Source organism: Cajanus cajan, chromosome 1 (genome assembly GCF_000230855.2).
Source record: "Cajanus cajan strain Asha chromosome 1, NIPB_CcT2T_4, whole genome shotgun sequence".
NCBI lineage: Eukaryota > Viridiplantae > Streptophyta > Magnoliopsida > Fabales > Fabaceae > Cajanus > Cajanus cajan.
Window position 1 is genome coordinate 395,715 of NC_138517.1, and position 19,371 is coordinate 415,085.

Here is a 19,371-nt window from a genome sequence, read left to right on the forward strand (position 1 = left end):
CTAAATTTAAAAATAATGAAGTGAACTTATATATTTATAAAAATAAAAAATATTTATTTAAAAACGTAATCATAAAATAATGCATTTTTAAGTGGCGCTATGGCCTATAGCGACACCGTGTCGCTATAGGCCACAGCGACACCATTGAATCTGTTTTTTTTTTTTAAATTATTTACTTATTTTATTTTACCATTTGTTTATTTTATATTAGCAGTTAAATAATATTGTAATTGTAAAATTAATTTTTCTGTAATTAGGGTTGTGTATATATTTTTTTTCCTTTATTATTTAATTTTTTTAAGTGGTGCTATGGCCTATAGCGACACTGTGTCGCTATAGGCCACAGCGACACCATTTAATCTGTTTTTTTTTTATTTAAATTATTTACTTATTTTATTTTACCATTTGTTTATTTTATATTAGCAGTTAAATAATATTGTAATTGTAAACTTAATTTTTCTGTAATTAGGTTTGTGTATATATATTTTTTTCCTTTATTTTAATGTTTTTAGGTGGCGCTATGGCCTATAGCGACACTGTGTCGCTATAGGCCACAGCGACACCATTTAATTTGTATTTTTTTTTTAAATTATTTACTTATTTTATTTTACAATTTGTTTATTTTATATTAGCAGTTGAATAATAATTTGTAATTGTAAAATTAATTTTTGTGTAATTTCTTTATTTTTCTATGTATATTTTTTCCTTTAATTTTTTTTATGGTGTCGCTATGGGCCATAGCGACATTATCAGTACATATACCCCCGCCCAGCTACGTTCTTTTCACAGTTGAAGTCATATATATATTTATCAATTACGTTTTGGTCTGATTTAAGACTCTGAGCCAGTTACGTTTCTTTCTGATTCGGTGAGTATAATTTTATTTTTGTTTAAATATAAATTATAGATATTTGCACTAATTAATTTTTTGTTGTTGTAGATATTATGGATCAAATGATTGCTTATATTTATACTGGAAAGATGTATGAAGGTGCTGATGGTGTAACATTTGATGTACCAAGAAAAGGAATGTATATTAAACGAGGTATCACTTTGGATATATTAAAGAGAAGGATTCATAACAAATTTAGTCTTAACTCAAATCAAGTGATATTATCTGTAAGCTACAGATTTTTAGTTTCACAAGGTGATAACAACATATATTCTTCATTGGAATTGAGTGACGATGATGATGTACAATGCATGATAGAAGCGTTTCAAAGCCAGAATGTGATGCCAATAATGGAATTATATGCTGAAATAGGTATGCAAGAATCTTCTACTTTTTCATTAGAAAATTTGTCAATTGAACGATCACCTTTGATCACAAGAGATGAAGATGAAGATGACGAAGAAGATGAAGACTATCATGTTTCATCATCATATGAAAGCATTGATGAATCCAATGAAGATGAAATTGATAATTGTGAACCATCTGATGATGAGGTGCAGCCGGATGTTCTTGTTAATAGTCCAATGGTTGAACCAATTTCAATGTATCCATCTACTGAAGGTATCATTTGAAAAATAAATTTGTCAATAATTTGTTATTTGTTTAAAGTAAATTGTTGAATTTTATTTTATTGAACTTACTAAATTCATTATTATTAAAATAGGTGGAAGTCAATTTTGGGGTAATTTACCCCACTACAGTAACATAAATTGGAATCATCCCGATGAAGAAGATATTCCAGGGATGGATGTCCGTAGTACTTGGTCAATTGGGCAAGATTTATATGTGGGGTTGGAGTTTGAAAATAAAGATGCAGTTAAAAATGCAATCAAGCAAAATGCAATGAGAATGCATCAAAGTTTTTATGTGGTTGAGTCGAAAAAGACTAAATGGGTTGTTAGATGTCCAAATGCACATGATGGATGTGGATGGTACATGAGAGCCATTGAGTCAAAGAGATCTGATAACTGGAAAGTGACTCAGTGGGGTGGACGTCATACGTGTTTGAACATGTCTTTGTCGCAAGATCATGCTAAGTTAGATTCTGAGTTAATTGCAACATTTATACAAGGTAAGTTCTGCAAAGTTTATAGTTTATATTAATAATAATTTATGTTTGTGTTTACTAATATTTAATATGTTAGTGTTTACTAATATTTAATATGTAGGAATGGTTAACCAAGATCCATCAATAAAGATTAGCCTTATCCAAGAGAGAATAACATCTCAAACTGGGTTCAAAATATCTTATAGAAAGGCTTGGATGGCGAAACAAAAAGCAATTGTTAACGTTTTTGGAGATTGGGAAGAATCGTATGCTTATTTACCTCGATGGCTGCAATACATGAAAGAAATTGCTCCAGGGTCATTTTATGATCTGTGTCATGATGAGTTTTTTGTTGGTAATCGTTGTCATCGTGGTTACCGTCAATTTCACAGATTATTTTGGACATTCAAGCCGTGTTGTGATGCCTTTAATTTTTGTAAACCGTTGATACAAATTGATGGCACTCATCTGTATGGCAAGTATCGAGGTACATTGTTGATTGCTACAACACAAGATGGTAATAACAACGTTCTTCCTCTTGCATTTGCTGTGGTTGAAGGAGAAACATTACTTGCATGGTCGTGGTTCTTGTCTCATTTGCGGTTACATGTTACAAACAAAGAAGGGATATGTTTAATATCTGATCGACATCGTAGCATTAAATCGGCCATTGACAATGAAGCAATTGGTTGGAGACCGCCAAATGCATATCACAAGTACTGCATTAGGCACATTGCAAGTAATTTTAATACTCGATTCAAGGATGTCAAACTTAAACAAAAGCTTGTGAAGTTAGGTACGTATTGTTATTTTAAAATTTTCAACCATTTTAAACAAATTTATAGTGCGTTATTTTTAATTGGTATGCAGGGTATACACCGTGTAAGCACATTTTTGATCGCAATTTGGAAAAGTTTTGTCAATCTAACCCTGATGTTGAAAGGTGGATAGGAGCGATATCTAAAGACAAATGGAGCATGGCATATGATGCAGATGGTCGAAGATATGGTCATATGACAACAAATTTGTCTGAATGTGTTAACAAGGTGTTAAAGGATTGTAGAAATCTCCCTATTGCATTAGTTCGGTCGACGTATACCAGGTGCGCTGAGTATTTTAGTGTTCGTGGTAGTCGTGCTTTAGCAGATGTTTCATCTGGGAAGGTCTTCGTTTCAAAGTTAGTTGAAGCTTTGCAAAAAAATCAAGAAGAGGCTTGTTCCCACCAAGTTTGTAGATACGACATTCAATCTTCAAAATTTGAGGTTGAAGAGGCCTTTGATCCAGTAACACAAACAGGAGGGAAGAAATGGGTAGTAAATTTAAAGGAACGATACTGTCAATGCGGAAAGTTTACAGCATTTCATTATCCTTGTTCTCATGTTATAGCTGCATGTGGTGTTGTTAGCATTGATTACTACCAGCTTATAGATCCTGTTTATACCAGTGATTATGTTTTAAAAGCCTACTCTGGTCCGTGGGAACCAATCGGAAATGAAGACTTAATCCCTCCGAGTAATGAGGATTGGATACTTGTCCCAGATCCAACATCAGTGCGCGGGAAAGGGAGACCGAAATCCACAAGAATTAGAAACGAAATGGATTGGGTTGAGAGCTCACAACGACGACCAAAATGTAGCATATGCAAACAAGAGGGTCACAACAGGCGCAATTGTCCATCTAAGTCTAATAATCAGTCGATAAGTTTTGAAGATGTTTAGAATTTGTTAAACATATTGTAATTAGTAATGTGTATTCATGATGGTCATTGTATAACATAATGTAATTACTATTGTCTATTGATAATTATACAAAATCTACTCATCATCGTCTTCTTCATCTTCCTGATGATGATGCCCTCTATCAGTAGCAGGAGTTAGAATACACCGTCGTCGTCTTTCCCTTGCAGCCCTTTGAGGATTTCTTCGAACACGTCTTTGTTCTGGCGGTGATGGGTGATGACTAGCCTCCGCAGAAAATTGTGGACGCAAATCAACACCTGCAACGTCATATTTGACACAAATTATTAATATTGATATAATTATAAGAAGAAAAGAATAACAAAATAATAAAATATGAGTAGACCTGATGTATAAGTACGACTGATATAATCATTATCATACGGAATATGAAAAGGTGCTTCCTGACTCGATTGTGTGGCATCCTGTGGCATACTTGGCTGTGGAGTCATTAAAGGGGAATGTCCAAAAATATGATCCATCATTTCTGATGACATAGTTGGTTCCGGTGATGAGTCTAAACCAAGTGACTCACAGATATGTGTAGTAGTCATCGGAACTGATGTCTCAAAACCTGGAGGGCGAGGTGGAGTGTACCAATATGTGTATTGGGACTGCGATGGATAAGTGGGCTCCTGAGAAGGAATATAATATAACCCTGCTGCTCTGTCTGGCACTGTAGGGTACATCTGATCCATCGCCTCAACTGGCGTTCTTCGTCTAGGTAACCCTCCAGCCTCCCTTGACTGTGCAGGAACATTGAAAGTCCCCACGTCATATGAACCAGGGGGAAGGGGTGCTTCCTCAGCTGGCTCAACGAATCTAGCCCTATAGTCATCAGATATCGATAATAATCGATTAGTCTGCTCTGTGACTGCTTCCATAGAAAACTCTGGGCTGCCATGAGGAGATGTCAAGTATGCCAAGCATTCAGTTACGTCTCCCTACATATACAAGACATAAAAAATTAGTTTACCACTTTATAATTTAACAAAATATTATATTAAAATATGAGTTGTAATATGTACATACCACAATCGAGTCTTTAACTTCATCAGGATCAATGTACAATTTCCCCTTTCTGCGATACCACCTCATGTATTCAGAATTTGGACCTAATAGTCCAACCTGTGGAGAAGTAGGTGCAAAGTGGTATGCATATCGATTGGCCCAGTGCTCAAGTGCTGGACTTAATATTGTAGTCCAATCGTCATCAGTCTTTCCCCGCAGGGTCAACGCATGCACATGAGCAGGAGTCATTGGAGGATTTGGAACTGGTTGTTGGTAACCAAATTGCCTCATGACCCTATCAGGCTGATGCCATTCACAAATACACAGAGAAAGTAACGGGATTACAGAACCCCAAATACGAATCCCCTGTGTACAGTCCTCGGGCATCTGTTCCAAAGGCGGATATGGTTGCCAAATAATCTGTAAATAAAAAATTGTAATTAGTTTATATTAAAATACTAATAACTTACATAATGAAATCCGTTAACCCTTCAATTTTATTTACTTATAGATTTTCTGGTCAACCGATCAAAGAATTTGCGATAAAATTTAATATCATCGCTGATGCTTATTTTAGTGGCTGTGTTGGACCACCTGAAATCAAAATGTAAACAATTAATTTCTGTAACATTTATTCAATAATTTTAACAATGTTAATATTTTGACTTTCATCATACCTTAAACCAACAGGGCAAGCAGGAGGAATAGGTGGGAATGGAGAAGACAAAATGGTTGGGAATCGTTCCCATGCCCATAACTGCAATAAAAGTGTAAACCCACCACAACTTGGCGTTTTGTAATCAGTAGAGGTGCATAAATTGCGATACAAACATCCAAGCACAGCTGCACCCCATGCATACGTCTTAATGGTCTGAAAGTCACCTAAGAACGCCAACCACCTCAATGAGACATAGCTAGAAGATCTATCAGGAAACAAAACGCCTCCTATAAACCGTAGTATCCAAGCTCGAGCATAAGGAAGCAACTGATGTAGCTCCTGTAGATCATCTGCAATCTCATTAAAATATGTAGCCAACCAAGATAGCTTGACCCTATGACCTTTCATTTCTGACTCAGGTGGAATAACACCTAAAAAATCACGAGCTGCATAAAACAAAATAAATTATTTACCGATTTTTAATATTATAAAACACAATTACTATAACAAAAAAAACTTAAAGTATAGTTATTTTAGTACCTGATTCAAATATATTAGCACTGCCTCGACTTAACAGTGCTTGACCGTCAACTGGAAGACCAACAATCATACCAACATCTTGGAGAGTAACTGTGCATTCTCCAAATGGCATGTGAAATGTGTGTGTTTCTGGTCTCCATCGTTCTACCAAAGCAGTTAATAAACCAGGGCTCACTTTGATATAACTCAACCGAGCAATCCATCCAAATCCAGCCTGGTCTAATAACGGAACTATTTGATGTGGAATTCCGTCAATTCCATTGCGTGTTGGAGCAGCACGTCTTGCTAATAATCTCCTATCTTCTTCTCTATTCCAAACATGTTGTGAAACATGTATGGATTGCAATGACAATAAATCATCCTCAACGGGTCCACAACTCACACGCATAGATGTAGAAGATGATGCCATCTATAACAAAATTTAACAACTAATTATTTCATACATTATATAAAATACAAATAAACCAAATTACACTTAATTAAATTTAATAACAAATTAAATTAAATTATTTTTTAAATAAATATTATTTAAACATATTTAAAATAAATTAATTTATATTTTAAATATCATTATTTTTAAAATTAAAATAAATTACACAGAAATATAACTAATTAAATTTACACAGAATTATATTTAATAAAAAAATATAATTAAAATATTTTCTAAATAAATATCAATTCAACAGAATTAAAATAAATAAATCAAATTTTAAATATAATGATTTTTAAAATATAAATAAATTACAGAAAATTATAACTAATCAAATTACACATAATTATATTTAATAACAAATTAAATTAAATTATTTTCTGAATAAATATTATTTAAACAGATTTAAAATAAATCAATTTATATTTTAAAAATCATTATCTTTTAATTTTAAAATAAACTACACAGAAAAATAACAAATAAAATTACACAGAATTAAATTTAATAAATTATTTAAATTAAATTATTTTCTAAATAAATATAAATTATTCAGAATTAAAATAAATCAATTTATATTTTAAATATCATTATTTTTTAAATAACAAACAATTACACAGAATTATAACTAATTAAATTACTCACAATCAAATTTAACAAAAAATTTAAATTAAATTCTTTCCTAAATAAATATAAATTTAACAGAATTAAAATAATTGAATTTAAATTTCAAATATTATTTTTAAAATAATAACAATTACAGACAAATATAACTACCTCAAATTACACACAATAATTTCATAACAAATTTAAATTAAATTACACAGAAATTTAACTAAATAAAATAAATACAAATATCATTATTTTTAAATTAAACATAAATTACAGACAAATATAACTAAATAAACTATAATAATTATAAAAATCAATATATTTAATTAAATTACAAAACTGATAAAATAAAAAATACCTCAAATACTTGATATTTCTGGAACTCTGCAGAAATCCAAATAATACAATTTAACCTGAAATATTAATTATAATATATATAAGTTAAACAATATTTAAAAAACAAAATTTAAACGAAATTCAACAAAAAAAGAAAAAAAAAATTTGAAGGGGGGGACCAGCACCTGAAAAACTTCTTCACGCGGAGGGGGGGGGGACCAGTTGGGTAAATCTTCATATATATAGGAAATTTTTTTTTTTTTTACTGTGCCAGGCCACGTGTCAATTAGCCATTGGTTCCTCAGACGGTAAATTGACACGTGGCCACTGTAATAAATGGCCTCAACCACCACCATCAGTGTCGCTGTGGGCTATAGCGACACAGTGGCGCTATAGCCCATAGCGACACCACTGTTTTTTTTTTTTTTTTTTTTTTTAATTATTATCTTATTTTTTTTAAAACATTTCTATATTTATATATTATCATATAAATTATACTATTTTATAAACTTATTTTTCCATTATTTTCTTTTTTTTATATAAATATATTTATTTTTTCTGTATATAATAGTGTCGCTGTGGGCTATATAAAGGGGGACTTGGAGGAACAAGGTTCTCCCCCCATTTTTTAAGTATGTAATAAAATTGCTTTAAAAAAATTTAGTTCCCCTAAAATTTATATTAAAAAAATGATAGATTAATAGTTAAAAATTATTATATTAGTTTACACTAAAAAAAAAGTAAAGGTTTAAATATGTTTTTAGTCCCTCAAATTTAGGATAATTCTATTTTTGATCCATCAAATTTAAAATTGTTGTTTTTAGTCCCTGTAATTTCAAAAAATCTTACTTTAATCCTTATATTCAAATTTTGTTAAGAAATTTATCAAATATTATTGCATAAAATCTACCTATTATTATCCCTATCAGTGAAAATATCACACTAAATCTGGTTGATATTATATAACTGTATTATTTAGTCACTTTCAAATATATTATTAGTGTCCTAAGGGACTAAAATAAAATTTTTAAAAATTACAGAGACTAAAAACAACAATTTTAAATTTGAAGGACCAAAAATAAATTTATCTTAAATTTGAGAGATTAAAAACATATTTAAGTAAAAAATAAAATAAAAATATATAAAATTGGTATACAGATATAAAATAAAATAATAATAAATTATTAATGATATTAAGATATTTATATGTAAGAGTTAAAAAAATTTGTAGCTTTGCGATGTATGTACTTATATATATAGAGAGAGAGATAGACACGAGTATTGTGGTGTTTCCTATATCTTGAGCTAGCCGTGGTCGAAATATTGTGAGCGGTGCTTAGGTATCTTGATTCCCAATCGAAAGTATTGTGAGTAATGAATGCTATGCCGTAGCTAGGTTTGCATGTGTGGTGTTTGAGATAAAAAAAGATGAAGCTATGTATCTGTGTTGAGTGTATTTTAAATAGTATTATATATGCAGGTTAAAGGTGTGACGTGATAAACTAAAGATGTGGAAGTTGAAGATAGGAGAAGGAGGAAAGGGGTTGATTTCAGTGAACAATTTCGTGGGGCGGCAACACTGGGTATTCGATCCAAATGCAGGAACACCGGAAGAACGCGCTGAGGTAGAAAGGCTACGTCACCAATTCACCGTTAACCGTCTTTCCATCAGACAAAGCGCCGACCTCTTCATCAGAATGCAGGTACCACCTTCCTACATCTACATCATCAAATTTACTCCACTCTCTTCATCACACATATTCATTTTAACTAAATTATTTACTTCTAAATATGTTTATATATATATATATATATATATATATATATATTATATTAGCTTCAATTCTAATCAAACAATAGTAACAGTAGTCAAGAGTGTGCAAAAAATTCAAATTGATCCGAACCGATCTATAACCAATCCGATTCATATTGAAAAATTCGATTATTTAAAAAAAAAAATCTGAACAGAACTACTTTATAAAACTAGTTTAATTATCCAATATCCATTTTTACAAAATGGATTAGTTCGATTCGATTTTAATAAGCAGTATTTTATAATATTAATAAACATTTATAATATTGAATATTTTATTATTTGATGGCATGAAAATATTTTTACAATTTGGTTAATATGATTTTATTTTTATTTTTCAGATAAATTTTATGAACTAATCCAATCCAAATTAATATAACTAGTTTAGATTAGTGACTGAAAAAAAAAAAATCTAATTCAATTAGATCAAAATATGTTTGAAATGTAATCCATACGCATTCCCAGTTTGATTACGATTTTTGGGTATAATTTTTTTTTATTGAATTAATTTGTGAACGAATGGAAGGAAGAAACTATCAATCAGTATCAATATGAAAGCTCCAAATAGTACTGTCAGAATGTCTGTTCCCATTTTACTTTCCAAGTACCAAGTTCCAACTATCATCACAGAAAAGAAACTACCATATTTAACATTTCTTTTCGGTACAAATACGTTGAGCATTTTAATTACGTATAAAATACGATATCTGAATCTTTCAAATTAAGATATACTGTAATTGTTTATTAAAAATTAACATTTGATATTTTTAATAACTTTACTTTATAAATAGAAGGTGTAGTTTTTCAGAAGAATGTATTATCACTTTAATGTGTATCGACAATGAAAATATATTTCTTCACTTTCGAATAATCAATTTGAAATCGTGTAAATATGTCTTCATAAACGGATTCATTTTGATAAATATTTATTTTTTAAAAATGTCTAAAAATTTGAAATAAAAAGGTTAAAGCAAACACATACATATCATAAGTAATTTGAATTGCATCTTTCAATTTAATATCGAGTTTAATATATATGCTCGGTATAAAATCTTTTATATATTAAACTAATAAAAATATATTTTTTTATGTGATTATTATGAAATTTAACATACGTTGAGTAAATATGAATATGTAAATTACAATTATTATTATAGTTATTAAAATTGGACTGAACTAATTAAGAATGGATTTTTAATTGGTTTGATTGATTTAGAAAATTATTTTTCAACGAATTAGTAGAAAATCGATACAATTGGATCATAATTGATTAAATCCAATAAAAAATTGATAAAAAAAACCGATCTAATTAAACGGAATTTAAATTTAATTTATCATAATTTTAATAAAATATATATTATAAAAATTATAAATTAAAATAAATTATTTTTAACACTTGTATTATAAATACAATTTAATTATTTATGTTAATTTATAATTTTTAATATCTTTATTTTAAAAAATTTATATTATATTAATTTGATACACTTTATGTTAGAAGTAGAGTAAACTTGTTATTATTAATGAACATTGTTAAATTTTATTAAAATTTAAACTTAAATTTTATATTAAATTTAATTTAAAATTTTACATATACATTAAATATTAAAAACTTACAAGTCATATTTTATTTTAATTTTTAGTGTTATAAAATTATGACATTATATTTGTTTAATATTATTTATTATTATTATTATTATTAATTATGATTATTTTATTAATATTAATTTAATCAAAGTTGAACTATTAAATTTTAAATTATTATTTATATCAATTTAATGGCTAATCTAATTTTAAAAGTATTGGTTATTTTTGTATAAGGACATGTATACGTAACGTAAGAGATTATCCTTAATTAGGCATAGTTAACTAATTAAGAATATAATATGTAAAATAAAAAGGAAGAGAAAAAAGATTAAAAAAAACAAATCTATAACAGAAAAATAAAACATAGGATTCTCAATTGTTTCTGGTAAAATATTTTCTCATTACTCCAGTCAATGTTTTGTAATTAATTCATCCTCGTCTTTTCTTCCGATCTTGAACCCAAACCTGTTTCTTATCGATAGGTTTTTCATTATACTTTTCTTCATGCTAGATATTTTTCTTTCTCCTATCACCACAACTTTCAACTTTAGTTGATGAAAAATTCTCAACTTCATCAAATCTTACTCATGTTGGTTGGAACAGAGAGAACCGACAGGAAAAAGAAGTCTTTTTTTTTTTTTTCCCTTCTCCAATTTGTCTGAAAGAAAAACAAAAGAAGACTTGACCTAAAATAATTCAGAATTGTGTGTCTTGTTTTTCCATAATAGATTGTTTTGTTTCCTTTTTATTTGCTTTATTTTTTATTTTACACTTGTATATTTTAATTGGGTTTGCCTAAAGATGACATGTTATGCATGTTTGTGCTATACAAGAATATATAACTCTAAATAACAAATGAATTTTTAGTTTTAGCAACAAGTTGTTGTTGGTTGGTCAGTATAGTATTAAATTCATTTTTTTTATAAATAAAATCTCATATTCAGATTAAAGTTTTTTAAATGAATATTTTGTATCAATAATATGATAAATTAATAACTAAAATTAAAAAATTATCAAAATGTCAAACATAATGAGATAAAGAGAGTGATTAGTTGAGAGCTCAAGGTGGTAATTAAATAAAAAAGAAAAAATTACATTTTCTTCTCTTTAAAAATATAAATATTAAATTATCCTCTTATTTTATGTTAAAAATTATGATCTCTTCGTTTAATAGATTCTAATATATAATACTTTATCAATTTTTTAATTTTTTTTATTAAAGTTCTATTAAATTCTATTGCAATAAATAAATAAATATATATATATATATATATATATATATATATATATATATATATATTCTCTTCCCTTAATAAATACAAATATTATATTAAGATAAACATTCTCTTCCCTTAACAAATACAAATATTATATTTTAATAATTTATCTCTTAATTTTTATATTTAATTCTTATTTTAAAAATTATGAAAAGAAATAATTATGAATATAAATTAATAAAATTAAGACAAAATATCTTCATCAATATAGTATGAAAAAATTTAAAATTTAATCTAATTTAAAATTGATTAAAATTACAATTAATGTAAAAATATAATAAATAATTTTAAAATTTGGTAAAAAATTGTAAACCGGGTCTATTTATTAAATTTTTTAATTTAATAGTTAAATTTTTAAAAATTAACATATAACATAAATTATGAAATAAAATAATTTTGTTAAAAATTACTTAAATAGTGACCTATTTACATGAAGTATGAATTTAAAAGTTTATACTAAATCTTATATTATATCTTTAATAATTTTTTCTATAATATAAATTCAACTAATTCAACTATTAAATTATATAATATTATACTCAAGATTATATATACTTAAATTTCACATCATTCTAATACAAAAAGTTGTATGTAGCATTTAACCCTAAAATAATTTTTTACCGTTAAGATTTATTTTAGTTTTTCCCTTTAACATTTGCAATTGTGGTGGTGATTTGGGTATTATTTAAACTAATATGCAGCTGAGAAAGGAGAATGAGTTTGGCCCCATTCCAGCAGCAGTGAAAGTGAGAGAGACAGAAAATGTAACGATGGAAGCGTTGATTACTACAATTAGAAGGGCTATTAGTTTCTATTCATCAATTCAAGCCCATGATGGTCACTGGCCAGCAGAATCAGCTGGTCCTTTGTTCTTCCTTCAACCACTGGTCAGCTCCAATTTCATAATAATATTTAATTTAATTTGATGACCACTCTTAATATTGCTCTTTGTAATTATAATGTCTACAGGTAATGGCATTATATATTACAGGATCCCTTCATGATGTTTTAGGACCCGAACATAAAAAAGAAATTGTTCGCTATTTATACAATCATCAGGTATATTTATCATTTTTTCGCTTCATTTATTATTATAAGATCTCATTTTATTCCTTCTGATTCATCTTAAATAAGGTTGAATTTGAGTGTATTGTATAATTTTTTTTGATAAATGAGTTAACCTCGTCATGCGATTAATATTTTTTACTTAAATAATTTTGTTTCTATTGTAATATATTAAAATATTATTAATAGTCTTCTAAGTTATAGATAAAAATTAATTATTAAAATTAAAATTTAATTATATATAGTTGCCAAAAGAAATTAATTATATACATAAATTATTATTATATTGTCACATCTACAACGATCATTACCACTTCTACTTACCATTGTCAGATAATAATGATAATAAAAATAATGACATTAATAATAATAATGACAATAATAATCACATAATTTATTTAAATTTCTAAAATTAGTCAAATATTTTAAAAAAATTATTACCATAAATTATAGTCATTAAAGCTTGTTTTGTCTATTAATATTCAATTCAATGACCAGTTTAAAGGTTAAAAAAGGATCTCAACTCCTTTTTCCTTAAATTTTGAAGTAATTTTTTTTTACAAAATATAATTTATTTATAAAATTATATACAACAATGTTTGTTTATTTTTTATGTCTACCTTAAATATTTTCTATATTCATATTTTTTTCCCTTAGTTTCTACTTGAGAGACTTCTCTTAACAGTCTCTTTTTAAGTATCTTTTAAATCTTTGTTACTTTTTTTTTTATGTCTTGTTCAATCAATTAATATAAAAAAGTGTTGTCTTTTTCTTTTTATATTTTTATAGGATATTTTATATTATCGGCTTAAATACATTTTTGATCTGTGAAACATATTTGTTTACTTGATTTATATATTAAGAACTTTAAATTCAACGGTTGGATCATTAAAATTTGGTGTAGAACATAAGTTATTAAACGGAGTAAGTCTATCTAGACTTACTCCTAGAATAAATGAATCTCTCCTCTTTTTATTTTATTTGTTCTTTCACCAATTAATTCTCTTTTACGGTATGGTTTAAAATAATATTTTGTCATTATTAAGTTACAAAAGAAACTTTGTTAGTTTTTATCATTTTGTAAATAGATATTATTTAATCCAATAAACATATTACTTAACATATTTTTATTGTATCAGAAGTGCTTGTTCTCTTTAGATGCAAAGTGTAAATATTTAAAGCTTTTATTAAACTTTTTAATTTTTTTTGATAAATTCATGAGAATTAAGGTGCAAGATATGTGTTATGGGTAAAGCACTTAGTAACTCAGGCTCAACTATAGATTAGTAAAAGATGAAATTGACAACTTAATTGATAGATACAAAGTCAGTTAGTCGATAATGACAAACATGGTTTATGTTGAGACAGAATGAAGATGGCGGTTGGGGATTCCATATAGAGGGTCATAGTACAATGTTTGGATCAGCATTGAGCTACATTGCCTTGAGGATACTTGGAGAAGAGCTTGAAGATGAAGATGGTGCAATGGAGAGAGGCAGAAAATGGATCCTCGACCATGGTGGTTTAGTGGCTATTCCATCATGGGGAAAGTTCTGGACCTCGGTAATTGTCACATTTCATTTAGGTATAATGGACAAGCACAAAGAACCACTCATATGCATGCATGTAATATGATTTTTTGTTACATGTAGGTACTTGGTGTTTATGAATGGTCTGGCTGTAATCCACTTCCACCAGAGTTCTGGCTTCTACCCAATTGTAGCCCTATTCATCCAGGTACTTTGGGCTTCCTTTCTTTTTGCAACCTTTGACTACTGATGAGAGACAAATTAATCAACATTTATCTTCTTTCAGCAACCAACCATTTCCTTGTCTCTTCTCAAATGTGCAGGTAAAATGTTGTGCTACTGTCGCTTGGTTTACATGCCTATGTCATATTTATATGGGAAGAAGTTCGTGGGCCCCATCACTGGCTTAATCAGAGCACTGAGACAAGAAGTGTACAATGAGCCTTATGATCATATCAACTGGAATAAAGCCCGGAACACTGTTGCTAAGGTCCATACAATCTTTTTCCTTGTATTCTTTTTAATGTATATGTGAAACTAAAAATGGTGTGTGCAGGAGGATCTCTACTATCCACATCCCATGATCCAAGATATGTTATGGGGATTTCTTCATCATGTGGGAGAGCGTTTTCTGAATTGTTGGCCCTTTTCTATACTTAGACGAAAGGCATTAGAAATCGCAATTAATCATGTACGTTACGAGGATGAGAACAGTAGATACCTTTGCATTGGAAGTGTAGAGAAGGTAATGAACAATCATTACCATTAAATAATATAGTAAGTTGTTCCATAACATAGCACAATTTGTCCTTAATTACGGAATGGAAATTGTATGCAGGTGTTATGTTTGATTGCACGTTGGGTTGAAGACCCCAACTCAGAGGCATACAAACTTCATTTAGCCCGAATCCCTGATTACTTCTGGCTCGCAGAAGATGGCTTGAAAATCCAGGTAGTATTATCTTGTTTAATAATAAATTAATTGAGTCAAGCAATATTTAGTTATATAAAAATTACTTCAATTATAAATTTTAATTATGTATATTTTCTATTTATTTACTTTTGCTGAATGAACTCAAGCTTGAAGTCTGTATTCAGTATTCACAATAAATTTGACGCCCTTGGTAATTGTTATCTAGTTTTTATTTTTGAGCTCACATCACTCTGAATTCATTTAACTACCTATTTAAGAATAACATTGGAGGGGTTTAAACACGAATCTCTATTATTGTTACTGACATGTAGTTAATTTAATTAAATACAGAGTTTTGGATGCCAGATGTGGGATGCAGCGTTTGCAATTCAAGCAATACTTACTTGTAACGTGAGTGAAGAGTACGGGCCTACACTTCGGAAAGCACACGAGTTCGTGAAGGCTTCGCAGGTAACTAACTATTCTTTGACTCGACATAACATAATGACTGCTACCTGAAACAAACCTTAACTTAATGTCATTTATAAGGTCCGTGAAAACCCATCTGGGAACTTCACAGCAATGTATAGACACATATCCAAAGGAGCCTGGACATTCTCAATGCACGATCATGGTTGGCAAGTCTCTGACTGCACGGCTGAAGGACTCAAGGTTCTCCCAACCAAATCCATTCTTAAATGTTTATTTGCTTCTTCAAAATATGCATTACAAGACATTGATATTATATTTATAGAGAACATTGCATTCATCCGTCCAAATAATTAATACCCCTATTAAAAAATTAAGTAAGAGTTAATCATCTATACACTGTCAGTGTAAAGTTTTTTTTACACTGCAACTAATCATATCTTTTAAAGTTGCTTATTTTATTATTATTTCATTAAATAAGTAGCTGACATGACACTATTAAAAGATATGATTGATAAAAAAACTTTACACTGTCAGTATATAAGTGATTAACTCATTAAGTAAAACATTGCTATCAACTTATATATGAGAAAAAAATTGATTTCACCCAAATTAAAGAAGGTAGTTAAATATATTTAGTTTTCACGTTTTCATATAAAATATATATATTCTTAATCATATTTATTTTAGATAATATTCTCATATTTTATTTTTAGAGATATTTTTTGATTAATAATATTAAACAAAATTGATTTGATTAAAATTTATTTATATTTGAATTCAAAAACTGTAAACATTTTTTTTATATATATAGGTACAAAAGAGAATGATAAATAAACAACAAATGTAATGTTAAGTACTGCATTATATATCGAAAATCCTTGAGTTGTTAGTGATAATACTGCTAACGCTAAGGATATTAATTTTTGAGCGAGTATACTCATAGTAGATGAGCGAGTGGACTGAGTGTAGTGTACTCATAGTAGAAAAAAAAAATTGGAGGATCAAAATTAAATAATAAACAAAACTTACATGTCGGAAAAAAAAAATATCATGATGGTTTTTAACACGAACTAGAGTTTGACATTCGGTGGCTAAATTTACGCACAGGCTGCACTCCTATTGTCAGAAATGTCAAGTGATCTAGTTGGGGAGAAAATGGAAACAGAGAGATTCTATGATGCTGTTAATGTCATCCTTTCTCTACAAGTAGGATTTCCTAATAACATTATTCGTGATTGTTTTTTTTTTTTTTTTTTTAAATTTCTGTATGTAATACTGATTACATAATTAGATGCAACTCTCACATATCCTGTTTAACTACAGAGCAATAATGGCGGTTTCCCTGCTTGGGAGCCTCAAAGAGCCTTCCGTTGGTTAGAGGTAAGAAAATATAGTGCAACTCTATTTAACAAAAAGATTACGGATTTTTCCTTTTACAAAGTTAGAACTTATGTGTGTGTTGCAGAAATTCAATCCAACCGAATTCTTTGAAGACACTCTCATTGAGATGGAGTAAGATTACAGTGACAATTGAAAAATGTGTTGATGCACTCACTAGCTACATTGGCCAACTCTAACACTTAATGTTCCATGATGTGAAATAGGTATGTGGAATGCACTGGATCAGCAGTGCAAGGCCTTGCTCACTTCAGAAAGTTATACCCAGAGCACAGAAGAAAGGAAATAGATCGTTGTATTTCCAAAGGAATCCAATTCATCGAAAACGCACAAAATCCTGATGGCTCTTGGTATTATATCTTGTGCCTTTTGTCTCTTGGCTGACTATCTTCTACTTTCCTAATACTAATATGTTATGTACCACGACTATCTAATCTTCTCTACAGATCTAGAATCTTGCTTTACCATTCAAATTGATCCACAACTTTCTTTCTGACACTAGTGACTTACAACTGCTCAATTTATGCTATCTATAATAGACTTTTATTTTACTTGTCGTAACTACAATTGGTTCAGTAAAAGATGAAATTCATTCATATTCATAGTTTACTATAGATAAGCACTTGAACAGGTACGGTTGTTGGGGTATTTGTTATACCTATGGTACCTGGTTTGCTGTAGAGGGACTAACAGCTTGTGGAAAGAACTACCATAACAGTCCTTCCCTACGCAAAGCTTGTGATTTTTTGTTGTCAAAGCAACTTTCTAATGGTGGGTGGGGAGAAAGTTACTTGTCGAGCCAAAACAAGGTATATTCCATTCATGTTGCTTTGAATATATCCCCAGACTATGAAGATAAAATAAACAAAATAAAGAAATCTAATACATGAGAATTATACTCAGATGCTTTACCCTTTCAAATAGGTTTATACAAATCTAGAAGGCAACCGTGCAAACTTAGTTCAAACTTCATGGGCTTTGTTGTCTCTTATTCAGGCAGGACAGGTTAGTTATGAAGCTCCATGTTTATAACCATTGAATTTGTATGCCATAAATTAGTAGTAAAGTGAAATATACTCCTTGTTAGAGATAAAATTATCACTTGGAACAACTTAAAATTTTCAAATAGTTGGTCTTGAAAGCCTCTATTCAATTGATTTTTCTTAGTAGATTTAAAGAGAATGTTATTGTGCTAATTGTAAATGTTTTGGTGAAAGAAAGGCTGAGATAGATCCTGCACCCATACAATGTGGAATGAAGTTACTAATCAATTCACAAATGGAAGATGGAGACTTCCCACAGCAGGTAATTGATTTCATCCAATGAGAGACACAAAGAGATTGAATGATATGCATGTTAGTTTATCTGATGCAAGGACGGAGCCAAGGGGGGACCTACGGGTGCCACGGCCCCCCCAACAATTTTAATTTTTTTTTATATACATATATATTACTATATGGCACCCCCTATTTTTAATATAAACTCATATTTTTAATATAAACTCATATATATATTACTATATGGCACCCCCTATATGGCACCCCCAGTATTGAAATCCTGGCTCCGTCCCTGATCTGATGAACACACTTTGATTCATAGGAGATCACAGGAGCATTTATGAGGAACTGTACCCTCAACTACTCCTCCTATCGAAACATCTTTCCCATATGGGCTCTGGGAGCATATCGTCGCCGAGTCTTGTATGCTTAAGGCCTGAATGCCTCAAATGGTTTCGTTCTTGGTACACTACACATCAACTCCTAAATATGTAATTTAATTTTCATTTCGGTGTTATATATTTGCGTACAACATATGAAATAAATCGGTGTGATTGCGATACTCAATTCCTCGAGAGCCTTGACCGTAACTATAAGCATATTCAATAAAAAATAAAATAAAATAAAATAAAGCTCAATTTCTTGTTAATTTCCATTTCAATATGTGGGGTCCAGCTAATGATGCAATAAGTTGGAAATTTACCATGCAAAGTGTGATAACTGAACATCTTCGGTGCCTTAAATGCAAAGAAGAAAAATA

At 29.3% G+C, this 19,371-nt stretch overlaps 3 protein-coding genes across 6 annotated transcripts; 2 read left to right on the forward strand and 1 right to left on the reverse strand.

Moving 5' to 3' along the window:
* The first annotated feature begins 583 nt into the window (after window positions 1-583).
* Window positions 584-3,718, forward strand: LOC114915693 (uncharacterized). The gene is made up of 4 exons (XM_083067653.1): window positions 584-1,513; window positions 1,617-2,024; window positions 2,122-2,796; window positions 2,871-3,718. The coding sequence occupies exons 1-4, from the start codon at window positions 946-948 to the stop codon at window positions 3,716-3,718; spliced, it is 2,499 nt and encodes an 832-aa protein (XP_082923779.1). The 5' UTR covers window positions 584-945.
* Window positions 3,084-7,529, reverse strand: LOC145956391 (uncharacterized). The gene is made up of 3 exons (XM_083071985.1): window positions 4,769-7,529; window positions 4,083-4,680; window positions 3,084-3,996 (listed from the first exon to the last, which is right to left on the reverse strand). The coding sequence occupies exons 1-3, from the start codon at window positions 5,132-5,134 to the stop codon at window positions 3,815-3,817; spliced, it is 1,146 nt and encodes a 381-aa protein (XP_082928111.1). The 5' UTR covers window positions 5,135-7,529; the 3' UTR covers window positions 3,084-3,814.
* Window positions 7,530-8,519: 990 nt separating this feature from the next.
* LOC109803947 (lupeol synthase) lies at window positions 8,520-19,178 on the forward strand. Of its 4 annotated transcripts, none has more exons than XM_020365650.3 (19): window positions 8,520-8,660; window positions 8,801-9,023; window positions 12,699-12,884; window positions 12,967-13,056; window positions 14,431-14,625; window positions 14,715-14,799; window positions 14,915-15,081; window positions 15,148-15,336; window positions 15,430-15,543; window positions 15,856-15,975; window positions 16,054-16,176; window positions 17,044-17,142; window positions 17,260-17,316; window positions 17,402-17,448; window positions 17,541-17,684; window positions 17,966-18,143; window positions 18,259-18,339; window positions 18,556-18,639; window positions 18,934-19,178. In XM_020365650.3, exons 2-19 carry the CDS (start codon window positions 8,829-8,831, stop codon window positions 19,042-19,044), a joined length of 2,265 nt encoding a protein of 754 aa, XP_020221239.2. In that variant the 5' UTR covers window positions 8,520-8,660; window positions 8,801-8,828; the 3' UTR covers window positions 19,045-19,178. The 4 variants fall into 4 exon arrangements, 3 of the variants coding, with proteins under 3 accessions (XP_020221239.2, XP_020221240.2, XP_020221241.2); XR_003804600.2 differs by having other exon boundaries at window positions 8,540-8,687; window positions 18,552-18,639; window positions 18,934-18,948; XM_020365651.3 differs by having other exon boundaries at window positions 8,540-8,687.
* The last annotated feature ends 193 nt before the right edge of the window (window positions 19,179-19,371 follow it).

Coding starts and splice junctions, on each gene's coding strand:
- LOC114915693 (XM_083067653.1), top strand. CDS start 946: ATGGATCAAATGATTGCTTATATTTATACTGGAAAGATGTATGAAGGT. Junction 2,025..2,121: donor AATTGCAACATTTATACAAG/GTAAGTTCTGCA, acceptor TTTAATATGTAG/GAATGGTTAACCAAGATCCA. Junction 2,797..2,870: donor ACAAAAGCTTGTGAAGTTAG/GTACGTATTGTT, acceptor ATTGGTATGCAG/GGTATACACCGTGTAAGCAC.
- LOC145956391 (XM_083071985.1), bottom strand. CDS start 5,134: ATGCCCGAGGACTGTACACAGGGGATTCGTATTTGGGGTTCTGTAATC. Junction 4,681..4,768: donor AAGTTAAAGACTCGATTGTG/GTATGTACATAT, acceptor TTGTATATGTAG/GGAGACGTAACTGAATGCTT. Junction 3,997..4,082: donor CAGTCGTACTTATACATCAG/GTCTACTCATAT, acceptor ATGACGTTGCAG/GTGTTGATTTGCGTCCACAA.
- LOC109803947 (XM_020365650.3), top strand. CDS start 8,829: ATGTGGAAGTTGAAGATAGGAGAAGGAGGAAAGGGGTTGATTTCAGTG. Junction 12,885..12,966: donor TGTTCTTCCTTCAACCACTG/GTCAGCTCCAAT, acceptor TAATGTCTACAG/GTAATGGCATTATATATTAC. Junction 13,057..14,430: donor GCTATTTATACAATCATCAG/GTATATTTATCA, acceptor ATGTTGAGACAG/AATGAAGATGGCGGTTGGGG.